At 37.3% G+C, this 27,995-nt stretch overlaps 1 protein-coding gene and 1 long non-coding RNA gene across 2 annotated transcripts in view; one reads left to right on the top strand and one right to left on the bottom strand.

Annotated features, from left to right (window-relative positions):
• LOC132101326 (uncharacterized) overlaps positions 1-27,995 on the top strand; it is a 963,607-nt gene that overhangs the window by 109,596 nt on the left and 826,016 nt on the right. The gene's annotated exons all lie outside the window — the stretch shown is intronic.
• spon1a (spondin 1a) overlaps positions 1-27,995 on the bottom strand; it is a 245,139-nt gene that overhangs the window by 160,767 nt on the left and 56,377 nt on the right. The window contains exons 4-5 of the mRNA XM_059506198.1: positions 15,641-15,714; positions 15,191-15,313 (exon numbers count right to left, since the gene is read on the bottom strand). Of these exons, the coding sequence (XP_059362181.1) occupies positions 15,191-15,313; positions 15,641-15,714 (197 nt within the window). The remainder of the gene's footprint in view (positions 1-15,190; positions 15,314-15,640; positions 15,715-27,995) is intronic.

The following is a 27,995-nucleotide window of genomic DNA, read 5'->3' as shown; positions in this document are numbered from 1 at the left end:
CTGGGTAATGCCCATTCCAAGAGGCGCTTTGCCAGTGCGCAGAGGCGGCTGGACGTAAGGCCGCCTTGGTGATTTATGTAGGACACCACTGTCATGCTGTCCGACTGGACTAGGATGTGGCACCCTTCCAGGATCGCCTGAAAGGATTGAAGGGCTCGTTCTACTGCCAGCATCTCAAGGCAGTTGATATGGAGATGGCTTTCCTCGTGCGACCACGAGCCGAAGGCTGGTCTGCCCTCGCACAGAGCACCTCAACACAGGTTGGACGCATCTGTTGAGAGTCCATCTGGAAACCGCCTGTAGGGGTACTCTACGACTGAACCAAACAGGGTTCATCCAAGGCTCCAGGGCTGCTAGACAGGCCTGGTTGACCCTGATGCGAAAGCGGCCGTGCCGCCAAGCATGTAGTGGGACCTGGAGTTTCAGCCAGTATTGCAGGGGCCGCATTCGTAGGAGGCCATATGACAGTGTATAATGTTGTAATTATGGATTATTTATTTATTTTTTTACACAAATGTTTCATTTCAGAAGGCATTTAATAACCTTCCGGAGCCACGTCGAATACTTTTTATAAGGGACGGTCACACTTTATTTTGCTTCAAAATCTTGACCACTGCCATTAAAAAAGCTTGGAAGACCCAGGGCGCATATATGATTGTTTGGTTCCAAAATAAATCCATTTTGATTAATTTGAGTAAAAATGTGTTTTCTTTACCAAGAATGTGGCAAGATGAAAACCACTATTTTCTGTTTCAAACATTCACATAGCATCTTTAGGTTATAATAACATAAAAAATTTAAATCCAGGTTTTGATTTTCAAAGATTAATTATAAGTATTAATTACTATTTTTCCCAAAATGCAGTCCATGATACTTTTTTATTTTTTTCAAAATGCAATAAACCCATTAAATCAATATGAAAGTTATTTTTCGTATTGAAACTGACGAAAAATACACAACATAGTAAGTTTATCTACATATGACAGCCTCTGAAATTGGTCAATTCTAAACTTATATAGAGGCACTGGACTAAAAATACAGGTCAATAAATTAGAATGTTGTGGAAAAGTTAATTTATATAATATATATATATATATATATATATATATATATATATATATATATATATATTACTGTGCTACGGTAATCATAAAAGTACAAATCTAGCATTTTTCATAACACTATAATCATGAAAATAATTAACTCTGCTTATCGGACAGTCAGAAAATGTCCCTCTATTGTGCAGGAGCAGTGTGAAGCTTTAGTGGATCTTTGTGTCCCTTGTACAACTATTTCATGATGCCTTCCACAAATGTCACATAAATGGTTTACACCTCCCACAAAATGGGGTCCTCCCACAGGGGCCGGCCAAAAAACTCTGAAATAGCTCTATCAAGGGCTTTTTTGAGTATGTGTCCTCGATTTGTCCCTGTATCCCAGTCCTTAAATAACAAGTTCAACCTTACCACAAATTATGCACTTCATATATTATTAATAGTGTATTAGATTATGGAGCTACATTATGCAGGAGAAATGACAGACAGTTCTTCTCAGAATACTGAAAATAGTTCCACAAATGACACATCATATCTATACAAAAGTTATGATATTACTTCACTTCTCTTTCAGCTTTATAATGTCCTGCTCTAACAATAAAGTCACCTTGTAGGAAAATCTCTACCCTGAGGTATTAAGTTCCAGATCTCTCAGTCTGGGCCTTTAAAGCCCCCAATCTAATTTCTACTCACCAATTTAAGCTATTCCACTGGCATGACAGTGTTCACACTGGCTCTGTGAAGAACTGCCTACCACATCCTCTCTGTGCCACTAATCCGTTCAATCCGTCAGACCTGTATCAAATCTCACTGATGCGCTCTGATGTTCCAATGCTTATTTTTATATGTCCTGCCAAACACAGTATCTCTCTATTTCTCCTTTCTATCTGCTTCAAAAAATATGTTGATGTATTTACCTGGGCAAAAAAACAAATAAACAAAAACCTTAAAAAATGTCCTTGATCTACTGGGTCGACGAGATAGTTGTTTTGAAATGAAGCTTTATGAAATTTATAAATGTAAACAGTGACATTCACACACTCTCAATTTTTCAATTCAATTCAAGTTTATTTGTATAGCGCTTTTTACAATACAAATCGTTACAAAGCAACTTTACAGAAAATTATGTTTCTACAATATTTAGTAGTAGCTAGTAGTTTGTGCACGTTTGACAGGATTTTAGAAAAAATAAAAAATAATAATAATAATACAAGACGTAGTCAGCTAGACGATGAACTATCAATATTATTAATTAATAGTAATTATATGATGAAGTCACACATGTAGCAATCTCAATTGAGAACTGTTTTGTTTTTGGCAAAATTCATATGGATTAGTATGATTTCAATCATACGTTTTATACAGTCTTATTTCGCCCGGATGGCAGTTTGGATTTAGCATGTCTATACATGCTACAGTATATGTCTATACTGGCATACTGTTTATAAGCACTTTTAAAGCACATATTTATGTTATTCAGAATGACCATATTTTAGATCCCATAAGCCTATCCCATGCTTATTTTAACAACTACCTTACTGTTCATAAGCAGCAAATTAGGAATTTATCGAGGCACGAGTCGTAAAGAGTAATTTATAATTAGTTAACAATGATAATTGGTCGCCAAACTAAAGTGTGACCAATTCACCCAAATTGGCCAAAACTTTAAATGGTTGAAGTTTTTTCATGAGATCTGAAAGCTATACAAAATATCAGCATGAAACAGAGACAGCAGATGATCTGAACGAGACAGTGGTGAACGAAGTACACAGATCAAGTACTTGAGTAAAAGTACAGATACGTATAGTAAAATATTACTCCAGTAAAAGTAAAAGTACTCCTTTTTCAATTTTACTCAAGTGAAAGTACAAAAGTACTAAATATTTTATGTACTTAAGTAAAAAAGCACTGAAAGATAGATGTTTGCAATTTTATATAGGCTACTTAATTTAATTTAATTTAATTTTCACCAGTAAATAAAAAGTATTTTAAAGTTTGTTGTTTTACAGAACATCATATGACATGATAATAAGGCCTGAAGTTAGGAAGAACATTTTAAAGAAAATATAATTATATTTTCATAATGATTTTTTCCTTTTCAAACCTTGTCTGTGGTGTAAAAACACCCCTGGCCAAACGGGGTGCATCTCTTCCCACTTGGATAATTACTGTAGTTATTAGAACCAGCAAGCTTGTTAGCTAGACAGTTAGCATCAGCTAACAATATTTACTTATTTTCAGTACGGTTATGAATAAACATTCATGTCTGTCTACTCGTCTAGTTAATCCAAACAATATAACTTTACTGTTGATAAACAATATAAAATCAGACATCACATAGGACATGGTAGCATTTTAATAAAACTGTTAATATTACGGCAGCGGGGAATTTGAACATGCATGAGTTATTTTATTTAATCTGTGTTAGTTTAATGGTTATTTTTTTATTTTTTTTTTACCTAAAACACAGAGATGATTGATGTGTCTGCATCGTCTGCACTCGAGCATTTCAGTGGGCTCAAATAGATCACTCTTCACAGCGGATTTAGTTCCCAAACAACTGACAATTTTGACCTGAATATGATTTTCAGTTACAATAATTAATCCTAAATTTCGACATTAATAACTTACTTTTAGCAACATCCAGGGCCGTAGCTGGGGTTTGAGGGGCCCCGCTGAAGGTTTTACCAGTGGGCCCTGTTTGATATGGTTTAATCTGTATGTTCGTTCATTTTTATTTATTTGTGCTATTTACACAATGTTTAAGTTTTTTTTTTTTCAAGTTTGTAGGTGTCCAGGTATAGAAACCGAATAATTAAATGTAAAATAGCACTGGATAGTCTTCAATGTAAAAATGAAATACAATCAAACCAAAATTTATTCAGACACCTTCAACATTTCTCACATTATTACAGTTTATTTGCTATTGCTTCTAAAATGGTTATAAACTATGACAAGAACTTATAGTTAAACTGTGTCAGAACAAATTCGTCTTGATAATGTCATAACTTTGATAGAAATCTATTTAATGGATTAAAATCAACCAAAACTACAGAACACTGTTACAATATTTATACAACTATCAATAATGTGTTGACCAATTACCAAGCAATGCTTCATTTTGTTCAGACTGTGGTGTGAAAAGGTTGCATTAGCAATTCAGAGAAAAAAAAAACATAAGCAATGCATGGTGCTTTATAGGGTGCTGAATAATTTTTGGTCCCAATTTTACATTTACATTTACATTTATTCATTTAGCTGACGCTTTTATCCATTTTATATATAGATAGAGAGATAAAAACATTATATCTATCTATTTCACTAGTAGTTCACTGTATGAAGATTCCTTGGGTATAATATGTCACAGTTTGCTAATACTCACTTACATAAATGTATTAGTGTCCTGTACCTACTAGTAAAATATACATATCAAAAAGGTGCAGGTGCAGGAGGGACTTCGAGTAGAACTTCGCAGAAGAGAACTCGGTTAGCACCGAAAACAGCGCGCGAGTAACCAGCTACTCTGTTTTCGTGTCTTGTGTTTGGATGCTTTAATGTTTAAATCGACAAGTGGTAATTTAAAAACACGTGAAAATGATAAGCTTTCATGACGACGCGCAGCAGTGGCCCGTCAACTGTCCTGACTGAGCATCTCCCGGTTCTTACTTCTATAGACTCGCACTAAACGATTCATTTGAATCAGTGAGTGGTCGACTCCAGAACAGCTGCAGTCGGATAATTTAAATCCAATTTAAAAGTTTATTTTGAAAAGACTAGTTCATGATGAATCAGACACCACTTCTGCGTGTCAGAGCACGTGATATATTATAGGGAGTAACGATATGTTTTATGAAATGTAGTGAAGTTAAAAGTACGATCTTATGCTTCGGAATGTAGTGAAGTAAAAGTAAAAGTTACTCAAAATAAAACTACTCCAGTAAAGTACAGATACTTGAAAAATGTACTTAAGTACAGTAACGAAGTAAAGCTACTCCGTTACTGTCCACCACTGGAACGAGATGCTGATTCACTGCCGGCAGGTGGCGCTTAAAGTGTTTCCTTGGTTACCGCTGTAAACAAAGAAGCACTGCACTTATTAACTTTCATGTGCTTTACACAGAGGCAAGATGAAAATAAAAAAACATACCATCTAAACATTTTAAAGACAGTAAGTTCCCCTCGGACATACATTCATGTAAACTCCTACCCCTAATTGAATCACAATTTGTTTAACATCTCAACTGATTTGAATAGTCACATATTTGAATCTATTTTCAACCGGCTCGTGGTTAATCATTACATCCCTATCAAAAACCTCACAAAGGAATGTCACACTGTGTGATTAGTAATAAATGAACTGTTCTAGTAATAAATTTATTTCTTATTATGCTGTGTTCTTGATAACTCTGTTTGGTGTTTTTATTGCTTTCTTTTTATTGGTGTCGGACTGTAATGTTGGCGAACACTTATGCGGATTTCCTAACATGAAGAAAATGTCCAGAGGTCTGTATTTTATGTAATTAACACATTTTAACTTAATTACTTAATTTAAACTTTAGTCATTTTAACTGCTTCTATAAATTGTTATTAAGATTGCTGCAAGGTAATTGTAGTGATGAGCTAGCACTGTTAACGATTAAGTGCTAACTCTTAAGGCTGTATGCATTTTATTTGATCAAAAATAGTAAAAAAAAGTAATGTAAAATATTATTACAATGTTTGTTAGCATCATTACTGCAGTCTTCAGTGCATGAACCTCAGAAATCATTCTAACATCCTGCTTTAGTGCTGGATTTTTATTGGTATTTAGTTATCTATAGTTTTTGCTGCTTAATATTTCCTGGAAATATTTTTATGATGTTTTGATGAATATACAGTTTAAAAGAACATAATTTATCTGAAGTATAATTTTGACACATTAGAAATGTTTTTACTTTTATAAATTTAAAGCCTGTATGCTAAATAAAAACAGTAATTTCTATTAAATAACACACACACGCATCAAACATTGAATGGTTGTATATCATGTTTTCTGAATATATTGAAATGTTTTACAACATTGAAAATAATCAGAAATGTTTCTAGAGCAGCAGAAAAGCATATTAAAATGATTTCTGAAGGATCATGTGACACTGAAGACACACACACACACACACACATACACACACACATACAGTCATGGCTAAAAATATCAGCCCCCTTGGTAAATATGATCAAAGAAGGCTGTGAAAATTGATCTGCATTGTTAATCTTTTTGATCCTTTTTTATCACACAGATGTATCCTTTCATTGGATAATAAGAATTTAAAATGGGGGGAAATATCATTATGGAATAAAGGTTTTTCTCTAATACACGTTGGCCACAATTAACGTCCCCCTTTTATTTAATACTTTTTGAAACCTCCATTTGCCAGTTTAACATGTTTAAATTTTCTCCCATAATGCCTGATGAGGTAAGAGAACACCTGACAGGAGATTACAGACAATTCCTTCATCCAGAATCACTCCAGAACGTTTAGATTCCCAGCTCCATGTTGGTGCTTTCTTCTCTTGAGTTCACTCCTCTCATTTTCTAGGGTTCAGGTCAGAGGACTGGAATGGCCATAGCAGAAGCTTGGTTTTGTGCTCAGTGACCCATTTCTGTGTTGTTTTTGAGGTTTGTATTTGAATTATTGTACGGTTGGAAGATCCAAACATGGCCCATTTTAAGATTTCCAACAGAGTCAGTCACTTACTGATTTTTTTATCTGTTGGTATTTGATGGAATACATGTATTTAAGCAAGATGTCCAGGTTCTCCAGCAGAAATATAGGCCCGGAACATCAAAAACACAGCAGTATATTTCATTGTACAGATGGGGTACTTTTTGTCTCTGTGTTCACCAAACCCATATTGATTGATTGCTGCTAAAAAGCTCATTTTTTAGTTCCATCTCACCATAGAAGCCAGTCCTGTTTGAAGTTCCAGTCATGTCTGATAACTGAATATGCTTTAGTTTGTTTTTGGATGAGCTAGGATATTTTTTTCTTGAAACCCTCCCAAACAACATGGTGGTGATGTAGGTTCTGTTTACAATTTTTTTAAAGCTTCTGTTTGACAATTTTTTTAAAGGTTTTCTGGACCAGAGACTCAACTATTTTCTGCAGTTCTCCAGCTGAGATCCTTGGAGAGTCTTTAGCCACTCAAACTCTCCTTCTCACCACACATTAGGACGATATAGACACACGTCCTCTTCCAGGCAGATTCGTAACATTTTATGTTGAATGGAAATTCTTAATTATTGCCCTGATGGTGGAAATGGGAATTTTCACTGCTCTAGCTCTTTTCTTAAAGCCACTTCACCAATTTGTGAAGCTCAATTATCTTTTGCTGCACATCAGAAATATATTCTTTTGGTTTTTCTCATTGTAATGGATGATTAAGGGAATTTGGGCTTTGTTTTCCCTCCTCTTTATATTTCTGTGAAACAGGTAGCCATGGCTGGATAATTTCATGATTATAATCATGCTGGAGTGCTCAAAATTGTGAATAGGAATGGCAATATACTTCAGAGATATTGTACTCCTAAGAATTTCTAGGGCAGCCAATAATTGTGTCCAACAGGTTTTTGAGAATAACCTTTATTTCATAATAGTATTCCCCTCCGTTTTAAAATTCTTATTATCCAGTGAAATGATAAGTTTTTGTGAATATATATATATATATATATATATACTCTAAGAAATATCTGTTTATTAACAGTTGTATGACTGTATATTTTTACAGAAATGTTCCATATAACATCATTTACGGGTGTATTTCTGTTTATTTACGTTTCAAATTGTATTATGGGACTTTGATCTCTGCTGCAACTGCCTTGGACATGACAAGTGACTGTTTAATTTGCAGTAGTTTTAAATGTTATATTGTCTGGGTTCATCGTGTGTATACCATTTTGAATTTCCGTTTGCTATTCCTACTGTAACTCTAACGTAAGCCAACTTAACGTTCGTGAGCTGCTGTTATTAACCGGCGCTTGGTTAGGGAGATTAAAGAGCTGTTTTTTCTTAGAAGATTTAAAACCAACCAGGTTTGTACGATTAGTTTTTTGTAATATTAGGTCAGAGCAAGTTATCATGCCTTATTTTGCTTCTCCATTCTTTGTGGCAGTGGGTCTGTTAATTTACCTTACTATTGTCAGTATTTTTATTTGGAGCGGGAGATTTTGACTGCTTGAAAAAAAAGAAAAAAATCTCCTCTGTGTTAACAAGCTGGCTGTAAATGTGCAATAGCTTAATCTCCAGCTCCACTTTGTGTATAAAAGGTAAATTATGAAATGTCATACAAGATAACGTTAGTGTTTTCTTGGTATTGTAAGCTGCAAACGTTAACTGTTAAATGTTCGGTCGTGGTTAAGACAGTAGTTAACGTGTTGATGTGCGACATCAGTGGTGTCTTTTTGGGGGCTAAATGTTAAATGAAGGATCTCTTTTAATGTAGGGCCATTTTGAGTGAGCTTTGAGTGAACTTAATCCAACATTTACGTTTGTTAGTAAGGTTAAATAAACTGTTGCTTGCTGCAGGCAGGTCTGCCATATCTGTGTTTGGCTGTTTAACTGTAAGTTTACTTCAATATTTTTGTCACGGTGTCTGGTCTCTGTTTCCCTGGTTGTCCACTAGTGGTCTCACTTCCCCATAGGCACCTCACCGCAGGCACTACAATTCCCACAAAGCCTTGTCCCTACATCACAGTAATTGCACTCCTGTTAATTGCACTCAGGTGTCTTCACTTGATAGTCCTTACCCTGCCTATATAATCCGGTCTGTTTCCATTTGTTTTCATGGAGTCCTTACTTTCCGTCACTAAGTTTCCTCGCGTTCCTTGTGTTCTAGTTTCTTGTTCCCTGTTTGTTTGTTTGGACTGATGTTTGGTTATGACCCCTGCTTGTTTTAGTTCTGATTTTGAATTACCCTATTAAAGCTCACGCTGCACTTGGATCTTCCGTCTCCTATGTTCCCGTACGTGACAGAAGGACTCCATCACATCAGATCCAGCGGTGTGGGATTTTTTTTCTCCGTTCCCCAGCCAGCATGGAGGAGCGGAGGAGAAGATTCAGTAAATTAACCACCCTCCGTCAAAGGGGGAGTGAGGTGGGTGGTGTAGCACAGGAATTCTGGACGTTGGTGGTAGGATTGGGGTACAATGATGAGGCCCTGAAGGACCTATTTAACGGCTGCCTGGATGACCCTTTGCCTGGGTGGGAGATGAAGGGGCTGGAGATCCTGGACTTTTGGGGGTTCACCAGTTACCTACAACATCGATCTCAGTGGAATACCTCAGCCACACCTGTCTCTCCCAGTGGGATGGCCGACTCTAGACCGGGGTCTACAGACAGTAGGACCGCCAGCCCAGCACCACTGCACAATATGGCCGCCAGCCCAGCGCCACAGCACAAGGTGGCCGCCAGCCCAGCGCCACTTCCCAAGATGGCCGCCGGCCCAGCGCCACTGCCCAAGATGGCCGCCGGTCCAGCGCCACTGCCCAAGATGGTCGCCGGTCCAGAGCCACTGCCCAAGATGGCTGCCGGTCCAGAGTCATGGCACAAGATGGCTGCTTGTCCAGCGCCTCTGCACAAGATGACAGCCACAGTTAACCCTCCAGAGTCGAGTAAGGTTCCCGTTGACCCTCCAGAGTCGGGCCAGGTTCCCGTTGACCCTCCAGAGTCGGGCCAGGTTCCCGTTGACCCTCCAGAGTCGGGTCAGGTCACCGTTGACCCTCCAGAGTCGGGTCAGGTTACCGTTGACCCTCCGGAGTCGGGTCAGGTCACCGTTGACACTCCAGAGTCAGGTCAAGTCACTGTTGACACTCCAGAGTCAAGCACTACCATAGTTAGACCTCAGGAGTCAAGTCAAGTCACCGGTGATCTTCAAGGACAAAGTCAAGTCACCAGTGTTCTTCATAGGCAAAGTCAAGTCACCATTGATCTTCATGTGCAAAGGCAAGTCACCAGTGATCTTCATGGGCAAAGGCAAGTCACCATTGTTCTTCATGAGCAAATGCAAGTCACCAATGATCTTCATGAGCAGAGTCAGGTCACCAATGATCTTCATGAGCAGAGTCAGGTCTCCAATGATCTTCATGAGCAGAGTCAGGTCACCAATGATCTTCATGAGCAGAGTCAGGTCACCAATGATCTTCATGAGCAGAGTCAGGTCACCAATGATCTTCATGAGCAGAGTCAGGTCACCAATGATCTTCATGAGCAGAGTCAGGTCACCAATGATCTTCATGAGCAGAGTCAGGTCACCAATGATCTTCATGAGCAGAGTCAAGTCACCATTGATCTTCCTGAATCCAGTCTAAAGTCTGCGGAATTACCAGAGCCTCTCCACGTCTCTGCTGAACTACCAGAGCCTCTCCATGTCTCTGCCGAACTACCAAAGCCTCTCCACGTCTCTGTTTTTTGACACTTCATGTCTCTGTTACCCTCTATTACCTGGCCCTCCGTCCCTCCCCCTGGTCCTCCGCCGGTCCACCTCCCTCCTGGTCTCCTTGTTTTTTTGCACTTCTTGTCTCTGTTTCCCTATATTACCTGGTTCTCCGTCCCTCCCCCTGATCCTCCGCCGGTCAACCTCCCTCCTGGTCTCTGTGTTCTTTGGTCTGTTCTTGGGTTCGGGTGGAGCATCTGGTAGCTGCTCCGTGGAGGAGGGGGTAATGTCACGGTGTCTGGTCTCTGTTTCCCTGGGTGTCCACTAGTGGTCTCACTTCCCCATAGGCACCTCACTGCAGGCACTACAATTCCCACAAAGCCTTGTCCCTTCATCACAGTAATTGCACTCCTGTTAATTGCACTCAGGTGTCTTCACTTGATAGTCATTACCCTGCCTATATAATCCGGTCTGTTTCCATTTGTTTTCATGGAGTCCTTACTTTCCGTCACCAAGTTTCCTCGCGTTCCTTGTGTTCTAGTTTCTTGTTCCCTGTTTATTTGTTTGGTTATCACCTCTGCTTGTTTTAGTGCTGATTTTGGATTACCCTATTAAAGCTCACACTGCACTTGGATCTTCCGTCTCCTGTGTTCCCGTACGTGACAATTTTACTACAAAATCCTAATCTAATTGTGGCAAACTATATATTGTTGCAAAGGTTGATGATGTTGATAATTTTGCTGAAAAATATATGGGAATCAGAGGAGTTACTATAGATCCAATAAAACTCCTCCAGGGCCTGATAAAGTACTTTGCAGAGGAGCCAAAGATGCTGCTGCTAAAACGAAGAAGTAAGCACACAGCATAAAAAACTCATCATTTTATTGGAATTTGGTTTAGTAGGTAGGGAAAGTAGTAACACACTGATACCAATGTTACCACTGCCAATACAGAGTCCTGAGCATTGCAGGGAAATTCCACAGAAAAACAACATTTTGTGATTCAGAAATGTCTTTGTCTTCACCTCTCTTTTAGGATACCTTAGCAGAATTGCCAAGCAACCTGTGCATCATAGTTGTGGGTGAGGATATTCATGTCTGCTCTTAAATTTTTGAAAGTGCTGTATATTTGATTCATTGATTAAAAATATATATTTTTATTATTTACATGTTTTGCAGTTGAAGAAAGATACAAAATATCAGTGGATGAAGTCAACCACATCATCAGCTGTTCTCTGGTTGCTGTCAGCTATGTGTTCAGCCTCTTCTACGTGCTGAACATCATGTACCCCAAAGGGAGCAGCCCTGACTCTGGAATTTATCCAGAGGTAGGCCTATGTTTTTAAACAAAATTCTTTGTCCGTTTTATAGCATACTTTGTTTTACAATGCCATGCCAAAAGTGACATGATAAATTTTTTGTGTTGTCACAGGAGCCTGCTGGGTATCAATCCAGAACGTGGGTCTAAAGCAGAATAAAAGGGCACAAAATAGTACAACATTCCAACAAATCTGCCTGTCAGACCTGAGTGACTTCCAGAATCCTTGGAAGATTTAAAGGTCATAACACAAACTCCTTTGTTACTCACACTGTCTTATTCTGTTGAAATCTTGTACATTTGGCACAACTCTGTAAACTCAGCTGCTGGCTGAGGCAAACCGGCCGCTCCTCTCTACCAGGTAACGTTACCTGCAGGCAGGAAATAACAGCAAAGAGAGAGGAGGAGGAGGAAGAACTGATGCCCGAGTTCTTCATTCTTTTGCAAATGTTGCCCAGTATTGTGATGTCAGATATTGAGTTTGTATAGTGACTTTGCTGTTGTAAACTTTATTGTTGCTGCTCTAGCAAGTTATAATTAAAATAAGAAATTCTAGTCCTATTCTGAATTTTAAAACAACCACGGAGCTAATATGCACACCATAGTGTTTGTTTATTTATGGCAAGTCATATTGTCATCTCAATATATCAATGTTATCACACATCATAGATTTTCCTCCTATCATGCTGGCTGTCCTTACACCCTTGCTTGTTTCATTTCTCATTTGGTCAGTTGGTTGTTTGCTAGGATGGCTGAATGTGCGATGCAGTGAAAGGCTTGGCTTAAAGAGAGAAAAGAGTGTTGTGTGTTTGTGTGTCTCAGTCTAAACAGGCATGCTATGGTACTCCCATTACCAACTAGGCACTCAAAACGATGGAATTGTTAAATTGTGTTTTGTTCTTAATAGTTCATTCCATTTACTGTGACAAACTTTTATAGTACAAACATGTTTTTTGGCAGCATATTAATTATTTTTCACACAGTAGCTGTAGAATGCATGTATCACTTTTTCTTGCTTAATCTGCACTCTGTTCCTGAACTGCGTTGGGTTTGTTTCAATGCTATTATGGACAGCAGGGTTTATGTTGTCTTTTCTAACCCTTTTCTAACAGGGTTTAGAAAATGTTTATGCATGTTTCAGACATGTTAATCTGTGAAATTGGTCACTTTGACCCAAACTAGTGACAATCTAAAACAATGATTCAAAAAAATATATTTTTTGAGAGATGTCCCAATGTTGTTGTTTTATCTACACTACTTTTCTGTTTAATTCAACAGTGGTTTGACAAAATATTGGATATGAATAAATAATAATAAATGAATTAATATTTACCATTTTATGTAAGAGCATTTATTTCAGCCTGTGTTTATGACCAAACTGTCCAAACACGCCCTCCATATTGTATTACATCTCTAAGATGACACCAATAGCTTTAGAAGGCTTACAAGGGGTTTATATATCTGTTTGGAATGTTTTCAACCAAGAGTTATTATCATTATACTGTAGGTACACTGTTAACTAACAGAAAAGTAAAATGTGTATTTGCTGTAGGTATATTGCCTAAATTAATAAGTTTTATTTTTACTGAAAAGTACAGAACAGGTTTAGCAACTGTTTTTCCTTGTGTTTTGTTTTTTTTACTCTAGATACATCATTAAATGACAGAAAGTGTCCGTTTTTTTTTTTTTTTTTTTTTTTTTACTATAGATACACTATTAAATAACAGAATATTTCTGTTTTATTTACTGTGGGCACACTGTGAATTCCGGTCCAGATCCTAAAAAATTGATCTGTGTCGGTATTGGCCCATTTTGCCAAAGACACACGGATCTGGACCAGAACTTCCGATGGACCTAGGCCAAATCTGGCTAAGATGATTTTTGCTATCTGGGCACTGCCGATATTTTCAGTGCAAACATGCCTTATTTTTATATAATTTATGGTAATACAAAATTTTTTTTTTTTTTTACAAAGACAACATTGTTTGTGATATTACCACCATCACCTGATTCGCAACAATTATCCAAGCAAGGGTCTTTCACAATCATTAGCACTGTTTTCCAAGAAAAAACATATTAAAACCCCTTACTCTAAGTACTGAACCTTCGCACACCAATTCCACCATTAGCATTTCCTCACTTGAGCAACAAAGAACAAAATATGACTGACTTATGTGCTTCAATCATTAATGAAAGTAGCATGGGAACAAATTATAATATGTGCTTTTGGCTGTGATTAATTAAAGTGGCTCTGTTTATAGAGTAATTTATGCAAATACATCAAAATGAAATTATAATCACTGCATATATTCCAGATGTCCACAGCAGCATGTTTGTGTGTTTTCTTTTACACAAATTCTTTAGGATGCATGTAATTATACTAGCACATGGGAATGTTTTTTTGCACATGTGATATTCATAAATCCCTTGTATTTATCTGCTATATGACTGTGTGTGTCTTTTTACTCGTATGCCTTTCACTGTTTCCTAAGCCCATAAATTAGGGCACCACACTTTCTTTATCAGGTTCATCTAGCTCCCAGAGTACATTCTAATCAGAGTATTGATCTGAGCTGCAGAAGCTCAAGTGGAGAGTGACTCTAATCCCCAGGCTTAATTTACTCCCAATGAGACACTCTCAAGGTTATCCACACCAACCACAAAAGACAAGAAGAGAGGACAGCCATTAAGAGAAAATAATGAGGAAATTATTGCACAGATAATATTATATAAGATATTTCACATCTAAAGTCATTTCTGTTGTAAAATGTAAAACATATTTTAGATTTTATTTAGGCAATTTTATTTATTTATTTATTTATTCATTTATTTTAATGACTATTGCTGCTTTCTACAAATTAAAGCTTTCATAATGCTAGGGTGCTAGCCATTGCTATACAGTTGTTAAGAGGATTTTTTTTTTTAGCACATTGTTATGCGGTTACTAGGGTTTTCTGGGTAGCTGCTTACTGATCAGCATGCGAGTACAAAGCTTGAAAACATTCATATCCCATACTGCATTAGAATTTAACCATTTGAAACATATAATGCAATTTACTGGATAATTATATGAGTGGCCCTCTGTGGTACGGTAAGATTTTGCCATTTGTGTCATTGGTATGTGTACATTCACAGAAAAAGAATATGTTGGAATTTTAGGCCAAGTGTTTTAAGACACTTTATCCACCAGATGCATCTGGATTGTAGCCCCAGTCCAACAAACTTGTCAATAAATAAAACACAAATAAAACATTAAATAATGTAAAATACACATTTAAATAAAACCTCTCTTCAGCAACCACAATGATTAGTGGTATCAATCATGTTTTGCTCCAAATTTTAAATGGCTTACTTCTCACTGTATCTTCACAGTAAACACTTCACATGTCATTGAGGACATAGGATCTTACTTGGGTAGTCTTTTGGGTGCAGTTTCTCTGACCAGTTCCCATAGAATGTGACTCTGTATTTGGCAGTTCCACAGGCACAGCAGTCCAGCAGGGGTTTGTCTGTGGTTTCTCCATAAATTGCCTCTAAATGACAAGGGAGTGCGGCTGGATTATTACAAATATGTATATCCAATTTTTTCTCTTTCTTTCTTTCTTTCTTTCTTTCTTTCTTTCTTTCTTTCTTTCTATCAAAACTGGTCTAGCAGAGGTTCAGTAAACCACCAGGTACATAACCTTTGAACATTCACTTAATCATACAATACATTTAAGTTTCTTTCTTTCTTTCTTTCTTTCTTTCTTTCTTTCTTTACAAAATGGATTGCTGTAACAATCAATCCTCAAATAAGTGCTGCTTGTAATGTGCCAAACCATCTAGCTGTGGACTTGTGAAAAGACTAATGAAAGACTTACCTTTCTCACATATCCGCTTCGTGAGCGATCCTTCATCCTGGAATGAGATGATCTTCCTCTGAACAATACTAGCTCTGCAAAGATGAAAGAGAAATGAGAGAATGAGAGAATGAGAAAATGAAGAGAAGAGAAGAGAAGAGAAGAGAAGAGAAGAGAAGAGAAGAGAAGAGAAGAGAAGAGAAGAGAAGAGAAGAGAAGAGAAGTTAAGTTGTTAACTTGCAAAACAGAACTCTGAAAAGCAGCAATCATTGATTGTAATCCCCCAAAAAAATAGGCAGAGATTTTGAAAAATAGGCTCAGATTTTGGCGACACACTGGCATGAGAATTAGCACTATTTCTGTAAAAAGTAATTGCAGAGAATGGTTAAATTCTTAAATTAAAATGCTACTTTTTATGCCTTTTTAATTTCTAAAATGTTTGTTAAACGAGTTTAAATTTATGCAATATTGTAAACTATGCTGCAATCAAAAAAAAAAAAAAAAAAAACATAATTTGCCTTTTATTTTGTCCATGATGAGTGTTCAGTCTAACTCTATCTGTTCTGATATACAGGTACAACATAAATGTGGGCCCAACATGCGACATGGGCCAGTGACTGCTCTCCAGTTTCCGGGTCTCCATTTTATGATGCTGCTGTGCTGGGTCTCCACTGGATATTTTAATTAACCAGCAAGATTTGATCAATTAGCTTCATCAGAATTACCATTTTGGTCAACGAGAGTACTACTGGTAAACAGCATAGCTATGCTGGCCCAGAAGCTAAACCATCACCAAACCATGCTGATCAAATATTTTAAGCAGGGTGAACAGTGGATTTCAACTGACATTGAGAAAAAAAAAAAAAAAAAACATTTGTTGAACCTGGTTGCACAGTCCAAGAATACGGAGGATGTAAACAAGAAAGAAAGAGCAAGACTCTGGTTAGGCAGCTGTAATTAAAATCGGATAAGTGATCATGGACATAGTTAAGCTCTGGGATCCAAAAGAGTTGGTGAAGCCTCTTTACATGGTGCATTTCAGATACTTGTGGCAGCCATGGAGGGCTTTATAAGGCCTGGAAAAATCTCAGACTAGAAAAAAAAAAAACCTTACTCTTCACACATTGAAACTCTCATCTCAGGAACTAGCCTGGCATTATTTTACTGAGAACTGGGGCCAGTCCAGGTGGTCCTTATCCAAATGGCAAGGAATATTTATGAACTGGTAGTTTTCACTCACTGGACTGGTCATTATCCAGTGAGAGATCAAAGTTTATAACTGGTGGAGAAAAAAAAAATGTTACAAAACAAAAAAAGGCTGTCAAAACCTTACCTAACAGACTGTTCTGTAGTTGAGATGTTAAAAATGATTTGCGCTTACTCACTGCCTATAACCTTAAAAATAAATACATACATACTGGGGACACATAGAGATAGCCACTTGAGTTAGTGACTGGAACTTGACTACATACTTTTTAGACTCGACTATGTGTGTTCAGGTTTGACTAATAATGCAAAAACTAACACTTCAAATAAACATTTGTAACCAATGCTGGCTAAAAGAGTCACAATGAGCAAAAAAAATGTTATTAGTTTTTGTCACATACTCCATTAAAAGACCTTCAAAATGGTATATGATTTATAGGAATCTGGTAAAAAATGACTGCGCTACACCTGTTGAAGTCAATAGAGTCAGCAAAGTCAGTTATGAGAAAAACCAAGTTAAAGTTTTCTGAAGGTTCCAAAAAATCACTTCAGTGTGTTCGTTACTTTTGCAGTTCTAATAATCAGTTTATTTGTAGTTTGTAGTTCAGTCGAGAGCGATCTTTCTTTTATTGTTAGATTATCATTAATGAGACAGACGGCCTATGTATTCAGACTAACTGTAATGCACGGATCTAATATAATGTTACACATTACATGTTTTGCACCAACAGTTCCCCAAGCATTCACTTAAGACATGCTAGATTATGTTTGTGTAAATATTTAAATACTGTAATAACTGTATATGGGTGCTTCGGATGTCAGTCAGTGCGAAAAGCGAGCAGAAGTACATAGTATATAATATAGTACATAGCTAGGCAATACCTTTCACTCAGTGAATTAGTGGTTATCAGTTTCATAAAATAAAGACAAAATCAGTAAACGAAGGTGATTTATGAATGTTGAAGAGGTATAATAAGCACTAAATTCCATGAGCGATGGAGAGTCTAAGGTGGGGAGTAAATCATACTGTTGACTCAGCATCTGATGGCGATCAATATATCATATTGAGATATTTTATCCTAATGTTACTAATAACGGTTACAATTTGTATTAATTATTTAATCTTTGTTTTACCATTTCTATTGTTTATTGTTTACTTCTGTGTTGCTGTATAGTCTGCCTGTTTCCTGAAGAAAAATATAAATCTAAACTTATGTAAGCTAATGAATAAAACCTAATGAATAAAACCTACCCGAAGTTTATTGGTGTTCTTCTTGTATAATTTAAATTATAAATGATATAACTAAACACACAGTGTTGGGGAGTAACTAGTTACATGTAACGGCGTTACGTAATTTAATTACAAAATTATTGTAACTGTAATTAGTTACAGTTACTACGAAAAAATGAGTAATTAAATTACAGTTACTTATGAAATTTTTAACGATTACAAAGGGGATTACAATTGAATATTTACACACATCCACATACAGATTTAACTGATTTCTTTCCCAAATTGCACTGACTATTCTGAGACATAGCGCTCTAATAATTTCCGGGATGCGGAAATACAGTCTGGTTCGTAGAATAAAAACGGAAATCCTAACGCGGACGGAATATGCCACATTTTGGATGACTAAATCAAAAGTAGGTCAGTACACTTGAATCAAAACATGACATCGACTAGTGTCTGTGAATATTAAGCCCCAAAAATGCAATATATGACTTGCACATTCTGCATGTCTGTGGAAATCAGGCGCGGACTGGACACCGGGAGAACCGGGACAATTCCCGGTGGCCTGGCAGCTGATTTTGACCTACTATTTAATATCATTATTGTATAATTGTCTGCCGAATGTACTAAAGCGATCATTTGCGAATCTGCCATTTGATAATTAAATCTCTAATAAGTCATGAATTGTTAGTCATGACTCGCGCGCTCTCCGCGCCTCCGCCAAACGGTTTGGATCAGACTCAGAGTAATCAATGCGAGAGAGAGAGAGAGAGAGAGAGAGAGAGAGAGAGAGAGAGAGAGAGAGAGAGAGAGAGAGAGAGAGAGAGAGAGAGAGAGAGAGAGAGAGAGAGAGAGAGAGAGAGAGAGAGAGAGAGAGAGAGAGAGAGAGAGAGAGAGTGAGAGAGAGGACTGCTGGAGCAGAGAAGCAGAACTACTGCTCAGGGTTTCAGGTCAGTTTCATCTGTAAAGATGCTTTTTTTGTCTTTGTTTTTTATTTATTTAATCAAGCAGCAGCACGTTGCTCATCAGTCATCACTCAAAATACTATATAAAGGACATCATTATTATCTGTTGTAATGTTACAGTAGTAATTTATCTGAAAGAAAATCCGATTTTTTTATAGGTTTAGGGGGAGCTACGACAGACAACAACACAACCCTTACGAAAATTAACATTTTAATATTTAACTATAAATCCAGAGAAAATGGTTACTATTGTTTAACTGTGGTAACCAAAAATGTAAAATTATTTAATTATTTAATTATTTAAAAATAAATACAAATCCATTTGCAAAAAACAAAACAAAAAAAAAAATAAAAAATAAAAACAAGGTTATTTTACTTTTATATAGGCTAATAAAAGCAAGGTTAATTTTTGTAAGGGAAAAACATGACTCGTGTACAGTATTAGGATTTTTCTATAAAGATATTGTAGTATTGTAGAGTATTGTATTGTAAAGTATAGTTTTGTTCAATCTTGAGTATTAAAGTCCTGAGAGAGATGGATAACAGGGCAAAATAAAGAGACTGAAGAGAAAAATGGAAGTGAAGGTGCAGTTCAGGAGAGAACTTTTAATTATTTTGCATGTCCCCAAATTAAAGATTTAAACCTTATTTATGTCAGGTCCATACAAAAAAATAGTTTTGTCCATGAATTTGTTTGTATGAGTTTGAATTTTCCAGTCTGAATTTTTTTCCCAGTCCGCCCCTCCTGTAAATTAATGGCAAAGACATGGTTTCATTTACTACACATAGGCCTACTGAAGCTTGCAGTGTTTTCAACCTCTGCCATCTCAATATAGGAGTACACGAGCACATAAACATAATTTCTAGAACTGCTCTGTGTCACTTCATGTGCATTTTACTTGTTTTGAGAAAACTATCATCATATACATAGACAGCAGTTTAAAAAAAACACCAATGTTTCAGGAGTTATTACACAGAATACGTCACATGCTTATTAGATAACTGTATTTAAGTTGATGTATATGCTTTTATTTATTATTCTTTAATTTTCACAAATTTAGAAAAGTAATCAAAAAGTACTCAAAAGTAATTAGTTACATTACTTTAATAAAGTAATTGAAAAAGTTACACTACTATTACATTTTAAACAGGGTAACTTGTAATCTGTAACCTATTACATTTCCAAAGTAACCTTCCCAACACTGTAAACACATTAATAATTAATTAGGTGAAGCTGTGCACTTGAATTTGTCATCACATTATTGCTATATAATATAGCAATAATGTGATGTTTATATAATAATATAATATTATTGAGAATTATTATTGCTCATTATTGTTTATAGGCTATTTCAGTAATTTAAATAACATAGGTTATATTAATATATTGATTAATGAAATTGCATTACAATGGCATATTACACCACCCAGATATGTTTTTACTATCTTATAATTATTGTTGTCAGTGCAGGCTTGTTTAGTATAGCTTAAACTAAAGTGGAGGCTTGTTTAGATAAAACTGTTGTGTGATTCATTTGTGATTAATTAGATCTATAATTATATTAATCAGAAACTAGTGGCTACATCATGGTGTTACAGATGATTTTGAATATGAACAGGTCCAAAGTCTTTAGTGATACTGGAAAATCACAGTCAGATGTATTTGATAAGGAATGAAACTAAATTCTGTTGGACAGAGCCCCCCATCCCAGACCGAAGCTGCCTGTCCCTGGTCTACATAGCACATGGAACAATGTGTTTCCGTTACCAGTGAGTGATGCAATATAACATGACAAAACTAGATCACTTCCATTGCAGTTAACAAAGCTGAGATATAGTGGTTGCACACAAACACAAATCCACAGCACAAAATACCACTTCAAATGGAACTGAGGGCTCAAGTAGGAGGATCAACTTAAATTACCCCATTAGCATACTAAATAAAGATTATCGAATGCGAAGCATAGTGCATTCTGTATATTCAGAATACAATGCATTTTTAAAGTGTCCATACCACTCCATTCTTCATGTGATAATTTTGCAAACCAATTTGAAAGAAAGAAAGAAAGAAAGAAAGAAAGAAAAAAAGAAAGAAAGAAAGAAAGAAAGAAAGAAAGAAAGAAAGAAAGAAAGAAAAAGCATATATCAAGGTATCTCAGTGGCTAGCACAGTCACCTCAAAGCAAGAGGGTCCCCCGACTGACATCCCTGTTAAATCATAGGTGATTTTTCAGGAGATTTTTCTGTATGGAGTTTGCTTAACCTCTCTGGGTTGGCATGGGTTTGCTTTGGTTTCTCCCACAATCAAGGTAGGAGAATTTGTGACACTTAATAAAACATTGCCATAAGTATTGTGTCTAAGTAAAAGAGTAAAAGATATCGATATCGTTGACTTGATTGCAAATAAATGCACAGAAACTATTTAAACTGAGCAGAGATAACATCAATGAATTCAATGATGAACCACCTTTAACTGTCATTTTGCATTACTGACACACATTTATTGAGCATATACATTTTCGTAAACGTCCGTTCCCTGGGATCGAACCCATGATAGCATGATTACATATCAAGGTACAGCGCAATAATCTACCAACTGAGCTACACGAAACACAAACCAGAGGGCAAATAAAAGAGTACAAAACATTAATATGAAAACGACCTTTTGCCGATAGGGGCGCAATTGTAGTATACGCTCTAATGGGTCGTATTTCAGGGATTTGCACAAACGACCTATACAAGCGTATAGGTTGGAGGATAGGTTGTGTTTTGCTTATGAATATTGTTCAGTTGCTTTGACGCAATGTTTTTTTTTTAAAGCGCTATATAAATAAAGATGACTTGACTTGACAGCCAAGACAACACAAGAGTGACTAATGGATGACTGTGAAAGGACTAATGGACTGTGAAATTCCTTGATTGACCCAGCCAGAGAACATATCTGGAGAGACCCCCTTGCCCATCACCCACCCAATCAAACCTGATAGAACTTGGGAGGATCTGCTGGAAAGAATAGCAGAAAGTCTCCAACTCCAGGTGTGCAAACTTGTCTCATCTTACCCAAAAAGTTTATAAATGCCAAATGTGCTGAGTATGAATAACTCCAATACTCCAATTTTAATTTCATGCCATCTTTAAAGAGATAATGAAAGCGGGAAGCGGGAAAACAGCAGAAAGTCTCCAACAGAGTCATTCAAGCATTGTTTGGTGAGTTTTTCCCAGTCGGGTGATGTCATTTCAGTTGTCTAATTGAATCGAGTCATGCTGCGGTTGGCCATGACCCTAGCTACTCCTCCTTCACCCACATTATATTTGATGTTGTGAGGAGCCAACTGACAGCTTTTCTATTTACTGCTTCATTCTCTTTATCTGTTTATTTTGATAGCTTTTGAGGCAGACAGCAGTGAGTTGAGGCACATATCTCACTCCAGCTTCCCCTCTTCCAAAGTGTTCAAATAAAACCCACACCACTGATTCAAACACTATTCACCATCAGGAATGTTCTATCTGAAGGATGGTGGGTGACAAACATGGGTCAACGGACCATACATGGAATGAAAAAGACAAAGAAAGACTCTAAAACACTTAAATCTACCCGCACCCCCTTTTATGTTAAGGTACTGATGGTACCCCTCTAATTGTCCATGCACTAATTCAATCTCACCCCAATTTCACATATCTGAAGAAGAGTGGCTTTGGCAGAAAGCCTCCTCACTTTCCAGGGCCGGCCAGGCAATCAGCCGCGGTAATGGTTATTTAACATCCAATTTAAATTCTATCAATGAGATGTTATTAAGGGCAGACTCACTTTCCTGCTCTTACACAGCTGATGCTAATCGCCTCTCTCTCAATGTGTGTGTGAGAGATCTTCTCAGTCCAGTGCTCAAGGCTACATAATGTAAATCTGAGGGCCCACATCAACCCAGAAAACACCCGGCAATGAGATTTGTGCCACTGAAAGACAGAGACAGTATGCAGGTTATATATATATATATATATATATATATACATACACACACACACACACACACACACACACACACACACACACACACACTGGTAACCTGGGGGAAAAAACAGTGGCATATAATTATACAATAATTACTTAACCTTGTGACCATTGCTGGATTATTCGTCTTGGCTTTTAGCAAAATTACTTGTAGAGCAAGGTCTACAATGAGCCTCCGCTTGCCTAAAAAAAACATTTATATTTCATTCAAAGCTTCACCTTTGTTTTTTTCCCACACATTTCTAAGGGGAAAAAAATCAGCGTTAGAGAACAGCTTGAACAGAAATTGCTTTTATCCACGTTGTTTATGAACCAGTCCGAGCTTTGTAAGGGCATTAGCTGATTTTACAGACTCTCCCCAGTCATCTTTTTTATTTTAAGTAGTACCCATAGAAAAGAAAAATCACAAATTAAATTTGTTTCACATACTGTAGCCTGCAACTGATATTAAATGGAAAACAAATAAAGATATTTGTTGACATATCTTGCTTTTCAGTAAGATCTGTTCTTTTTAAATGGAGTACAAAATCAAACATTTTCTTCATTTTCATTATTTTGTTAAATAACATTTTATTTTGTGCTGATGTTTGGAGTTACAAAATCAGACACCATCCCTTTGAAATCTGATTATGAAAGACACGTTACTTCCATGTTGAAATGGTGAGCTACTAGAGTCGCACAAAGATCACTATATCAGGTGTAATAAAGATATATGTCAAAAAACTTTTTTTCTTCTAGAATACTATCAACAATATTGTTTATTCTGTTTTAATATTATCTAAACTAAATGCATTCCTGCAAACAAGTCTGCTCAAAAAAAGGTGGTCTGGGGTGCAGTTATTGTAAACTCTGGTATGGAGACCTGTTCCAGGGGCACTCCTGCCCAGAGAAACGCAAGGTTTCTGACGTGGTGAAGATTTGGCGGCAGCCCAGTTTGACTTGGACCCGGTAATTGCCATGGAGCCAGTGTTGAAGTGGTCTCATATGAAGGAGCCCCAGCTGCGTTTACATCCAATGCAACTGCCATATGCCCCAGCAGCCTCTGAAACTGTTTCAGTGGGACCGCTGTCCTGCTCTTGAATGTATTCAGGCAGTTCAGCAATGACTGAGCACATTGCTGTCTGTTCGACCGAATACAACTCCATACAGAGAAAAGAGATCATCTGTCTTTGAAGACATTCTCAAACTGCCCATTGCTTCCTGCTGGTGAGACAGGAGAATGAGTGTGGTCTGGTGTTGGTCCATCCGTGACTCTTCATGCCCTCTTGGGACCCAGAGACAGAGAAAACTGTCTATTGTCGAGATTTTGGAAACCACATTCTCCACCTGAGAACCAGTGCGGGCCTCCGCAAAGAACCAATCATCCACTCATCCCTACCATCACGGCATCCCAGGAAAGCATGGCCATCATTTCCGGATCAAATTCAGCCATTGCTACAGTCCTGGATGGCAGCAGGGCAGCTGAACCTTCCTCTCCAGAAAGCTTCAGCTCATCCTCCGTTGCAGAGATCATATCCAATCGTCAGGAGCGCCGAAGGATACTGCTGGTACTCTCCTTGTAGAGGGCCCAACAAGATCAACAAGATCCTTTGGCAGCTCAACTGGTTGCAGAGTGCAAGAGCAGCAACAGTTCCCTGAGGGTTGGTTCCCTCCAGGGTTTGCCATTACTGTTACCCTCAGAACGCCTGTGCTACTTTTGAAGTAACAGAGCTTGGCCCGCAACTCCGAGATGGTCATCTTCACACAATGTGAACATGTTTTATCCACGAATGCCACCTCATGCCATAGCCAGACACATGAGGCAGCAATCGTGCCCATTACCCGGTAACAGGTAACAACCATACAGAAACACACAGGTGATAGGTTGTCTGTAGGAAGCAAAACGTCAAGTTTGCCAGATGCAACGTCATCTTTAAAAAGGCACACTCATGAATGTCCTTTTGGGGAAAAAGTTGTATTAGCATGCTGAAATGCACGGGGGAAATGACCACCCGCAACACAAACAGGGGGCAATGCAGCCTGATGTGTGCAACCCACTTTACAAGGGAAACCACCACCGCTGAAGCACCTTACCTCCAACACCAATGAAACCAGTATATGTTTTTGTGTGTGTGTGCGTGTGTGTTTTTGTGACATATCAGGACACAACTTTGTATAATGACATGGGTATGACACAGGTATTACAAGGAGAGGGTAACTTATGAGGACATAACCCATGTCCCCATTTTTCAAAACACTTATAAACCATACAGAATTAGTTTTATGAGAAAGTAAAAATGCACAAAGTTTCCTGTAAGGGTTAGGGTTAGGTGTAGGGTTGGTGTAGGGCCCTAAAATATACAATTTGTACAGTATAAAAACCATTACGCCCAGGGATGTCCCCACTTTTCACAAAAACAAACGTGAGTGTTTGTTTGTGTGTGTGTGTGTGTGTGTGTGTGCATTTGTGCTTAACAAGTGGGACTGATGCACTACAAGCAGAGAGATAAATGTATACCTCATTTCTGCTCGCTTCTAGCAGAAATTAAATCCTGCATTCTTTGGAATATTTGCAGTGCATTTTCAGCAGATAGACACAAATGTCTTTCTATGATGATGCTTTGAAAACAAAACCAAAGGGGAAACAATCTAACTCTGGTTCATACCATGGAAGACTGTGAATATATTTATTTATGTGGATTTATGTTGATTGATTTCATAATTTTGTTCATTTCAACAGTCAGTCTTACAGCTTAGCAATCATTATACAAACATATTTGTCCACAGCCATGAATCAAGCATTCCAGAGAGTCAAATGTCATAAACAGGTGACCCTTCACCCAGCGGCACTGCTCTTGTCAAGTTCTCTTGTCTCTACTTTATATCAAGTTTTTAATCATAAGATCTCTACTCCAGGGGAGGTCTGGAGGGTAAGAAGAAACAATTTGACACACCACAGAAAGTTTCTTGCTCTCTTTAAATTTTGCAATGTGAAGTTAGTTTTTCAGTCTTTTGCTTTTTCTTGCAAGACTGTTTGGAGTAAATAGGAGAAAGAGAAAGTTTGGATTTCATGGCACATTTCTGCTCTCAGTATCCCCTCTAGAATTTACTCATGGCAAAGCTCTGAGTTCAGCAACCTCGGCATGGATCTCTACTCATTACCAACTCTCCACCTCTTCTGCCCTGCCCCCCACCTCTCCTTCTGCCTCAAGTAGACCCTTTCCATCGCTCATGCTGGTTTGATGTTTCCATGTCTTAAATTGTTTGATATTGCAATTTTTCATGTCCTCCAAACTCCGTCTGTCTTTTCTCTTACTGCATTTTTTATTTGCCAACCACTGAAACACACACACTCACTTTTTTTTTCTCCCTGTCCATAGCTTATGTCCAGAGGAGGAACTTTGAGCTAAAACCTAGTCTCAAGCCCCTCCATTACAGACAGCAATCTACATAATGTTATGAGACAACTTATTTTTAGTAAAGTATTCCATCTGAAAAGAAAGTAAATCATGGAACAGACATGATATCTAACTTCCTGCCTACATACCTGTACCCTGTCATTAATGTCTATCGATGATCCCCACTGTCTAATTCATACAGACTAAGACTGATTACAAAACCAATTCTATTGAATCAGAGTTAACCTTTTCAATTGTGAGTTTAAAATATTCTAGCGGTCCCCCCAGAGTGAGTTTTTTATGTGACGTCACCGAACGTTCTAAATGCCATATGTGGGACCGTACTCCCAGGGGCACAGAAATATGAATCCCATATGTGGGACTGTATCGCTCAAAAGGTTAATAAAAAGGAAAATAAAAATGATAATTTTATTGAAAACAATAAAAATGTTTCGATGCAAACAACATCATGAAAAAAAAAGTTTAACAAAAATATCTTGTTTATGACATATAGGTTTCAACCAAAGGTAAAAACCTTTGTTCCCTCATTAGTTTGTTTAATTGGCTGCAGTGTGAGGTCATCCAAGACGAGGAATCATTGATCTATATATAATACCAAGAGATCAAATATTTGAAAATTGTTTTAAGAAAATCAATTTGTTCTAATACTTTCATGCCCCTGAACTCATTATGTTGCATTTTAATTCCTCATGTTCTCTGTTTGACCTAGTTTCTGTTTCTTGTTAATTGTGTCATTATGTTCAGGTGTGTCTTGTCAATGACACTCTTTAAAGTTCCCCTTATAAGTTGCATTCTGTTCAGTGTTTGGTAGTCCGGTCTCATCAATGTGATGTGTGTTTCTGCCTTCACCATATGGATTACCCCTATGTGGATTATTAACCCTTGTGGATTGTTCAAATTCATTACTCTTTCGAGTTGTTCGGGATGAAAACATCCACTCAATTAAACTGCTGTAAAAATTGCTGTTTTTTTTTTTTTTGCATAAATCTGTTAATCAACCTCAGTCCTGATCAAAACTACCAAATGTTTTTTTTAAAAAATCCAAGATTTTAACTCTTTAATTGCCAAGTTCATAAATGATGTCACTGATTTGGGGGGAAAAAAACACACACAATGACTTATTTTCAATATAAAAGTAATTGTGGCTGGTCTTGGGCATGTCAAAGTAGCAACATTGGCTTTGATGCATTTTTTGTTTTTGTGCAACATTAGATTTAATTTTTTTCTCCCTAATTTGTTGTTGGTGGCTGTTTTTGCCCCATTGACTTCCATTATAACGACATTTTTGGATTGCAAAGCCATGACACCATGTAATCATGCATTCTTGATTGTTTGTGGTTTTCCCTTTTGGGAAGAGGTAAAATTTGTTAATTTTACAGTTGATCACTAGGTGGGACCATTAACCCTTTAGATAGGCCTGTGCAAAAAAAGCTTAGTTTCTGGCTTGTATATGGAGTTATATGGAGTATAACAGCAAATTATAGTGTTTGTGTGTGTGTGAGATTCTTGATTGTTGGTGGTTTTCCCTGTTGGGAAGAGGTAACATTTGTTATTTTTACAGTTGA

Source organism: Carassius carassius, chromosome 23 (genome assembly GCF_963082965.1).
Source record: "Carassius carassius chromosome 23, fCarCar2.1, whole genome shotgun sequence".
NCBI classification, from domain to species: domain Eukaryota; kingdom Metazoa; phylum Chordata; class Actinopteri; order Cypriniformes; family Cyprinidae; genus Carassius; species Carassius carassius.
The sequence above is the reverse complement of the archived record's forward strand: the minus strand, read 5'-3'. Positions and strand labels throughout refer to the sequence as shown.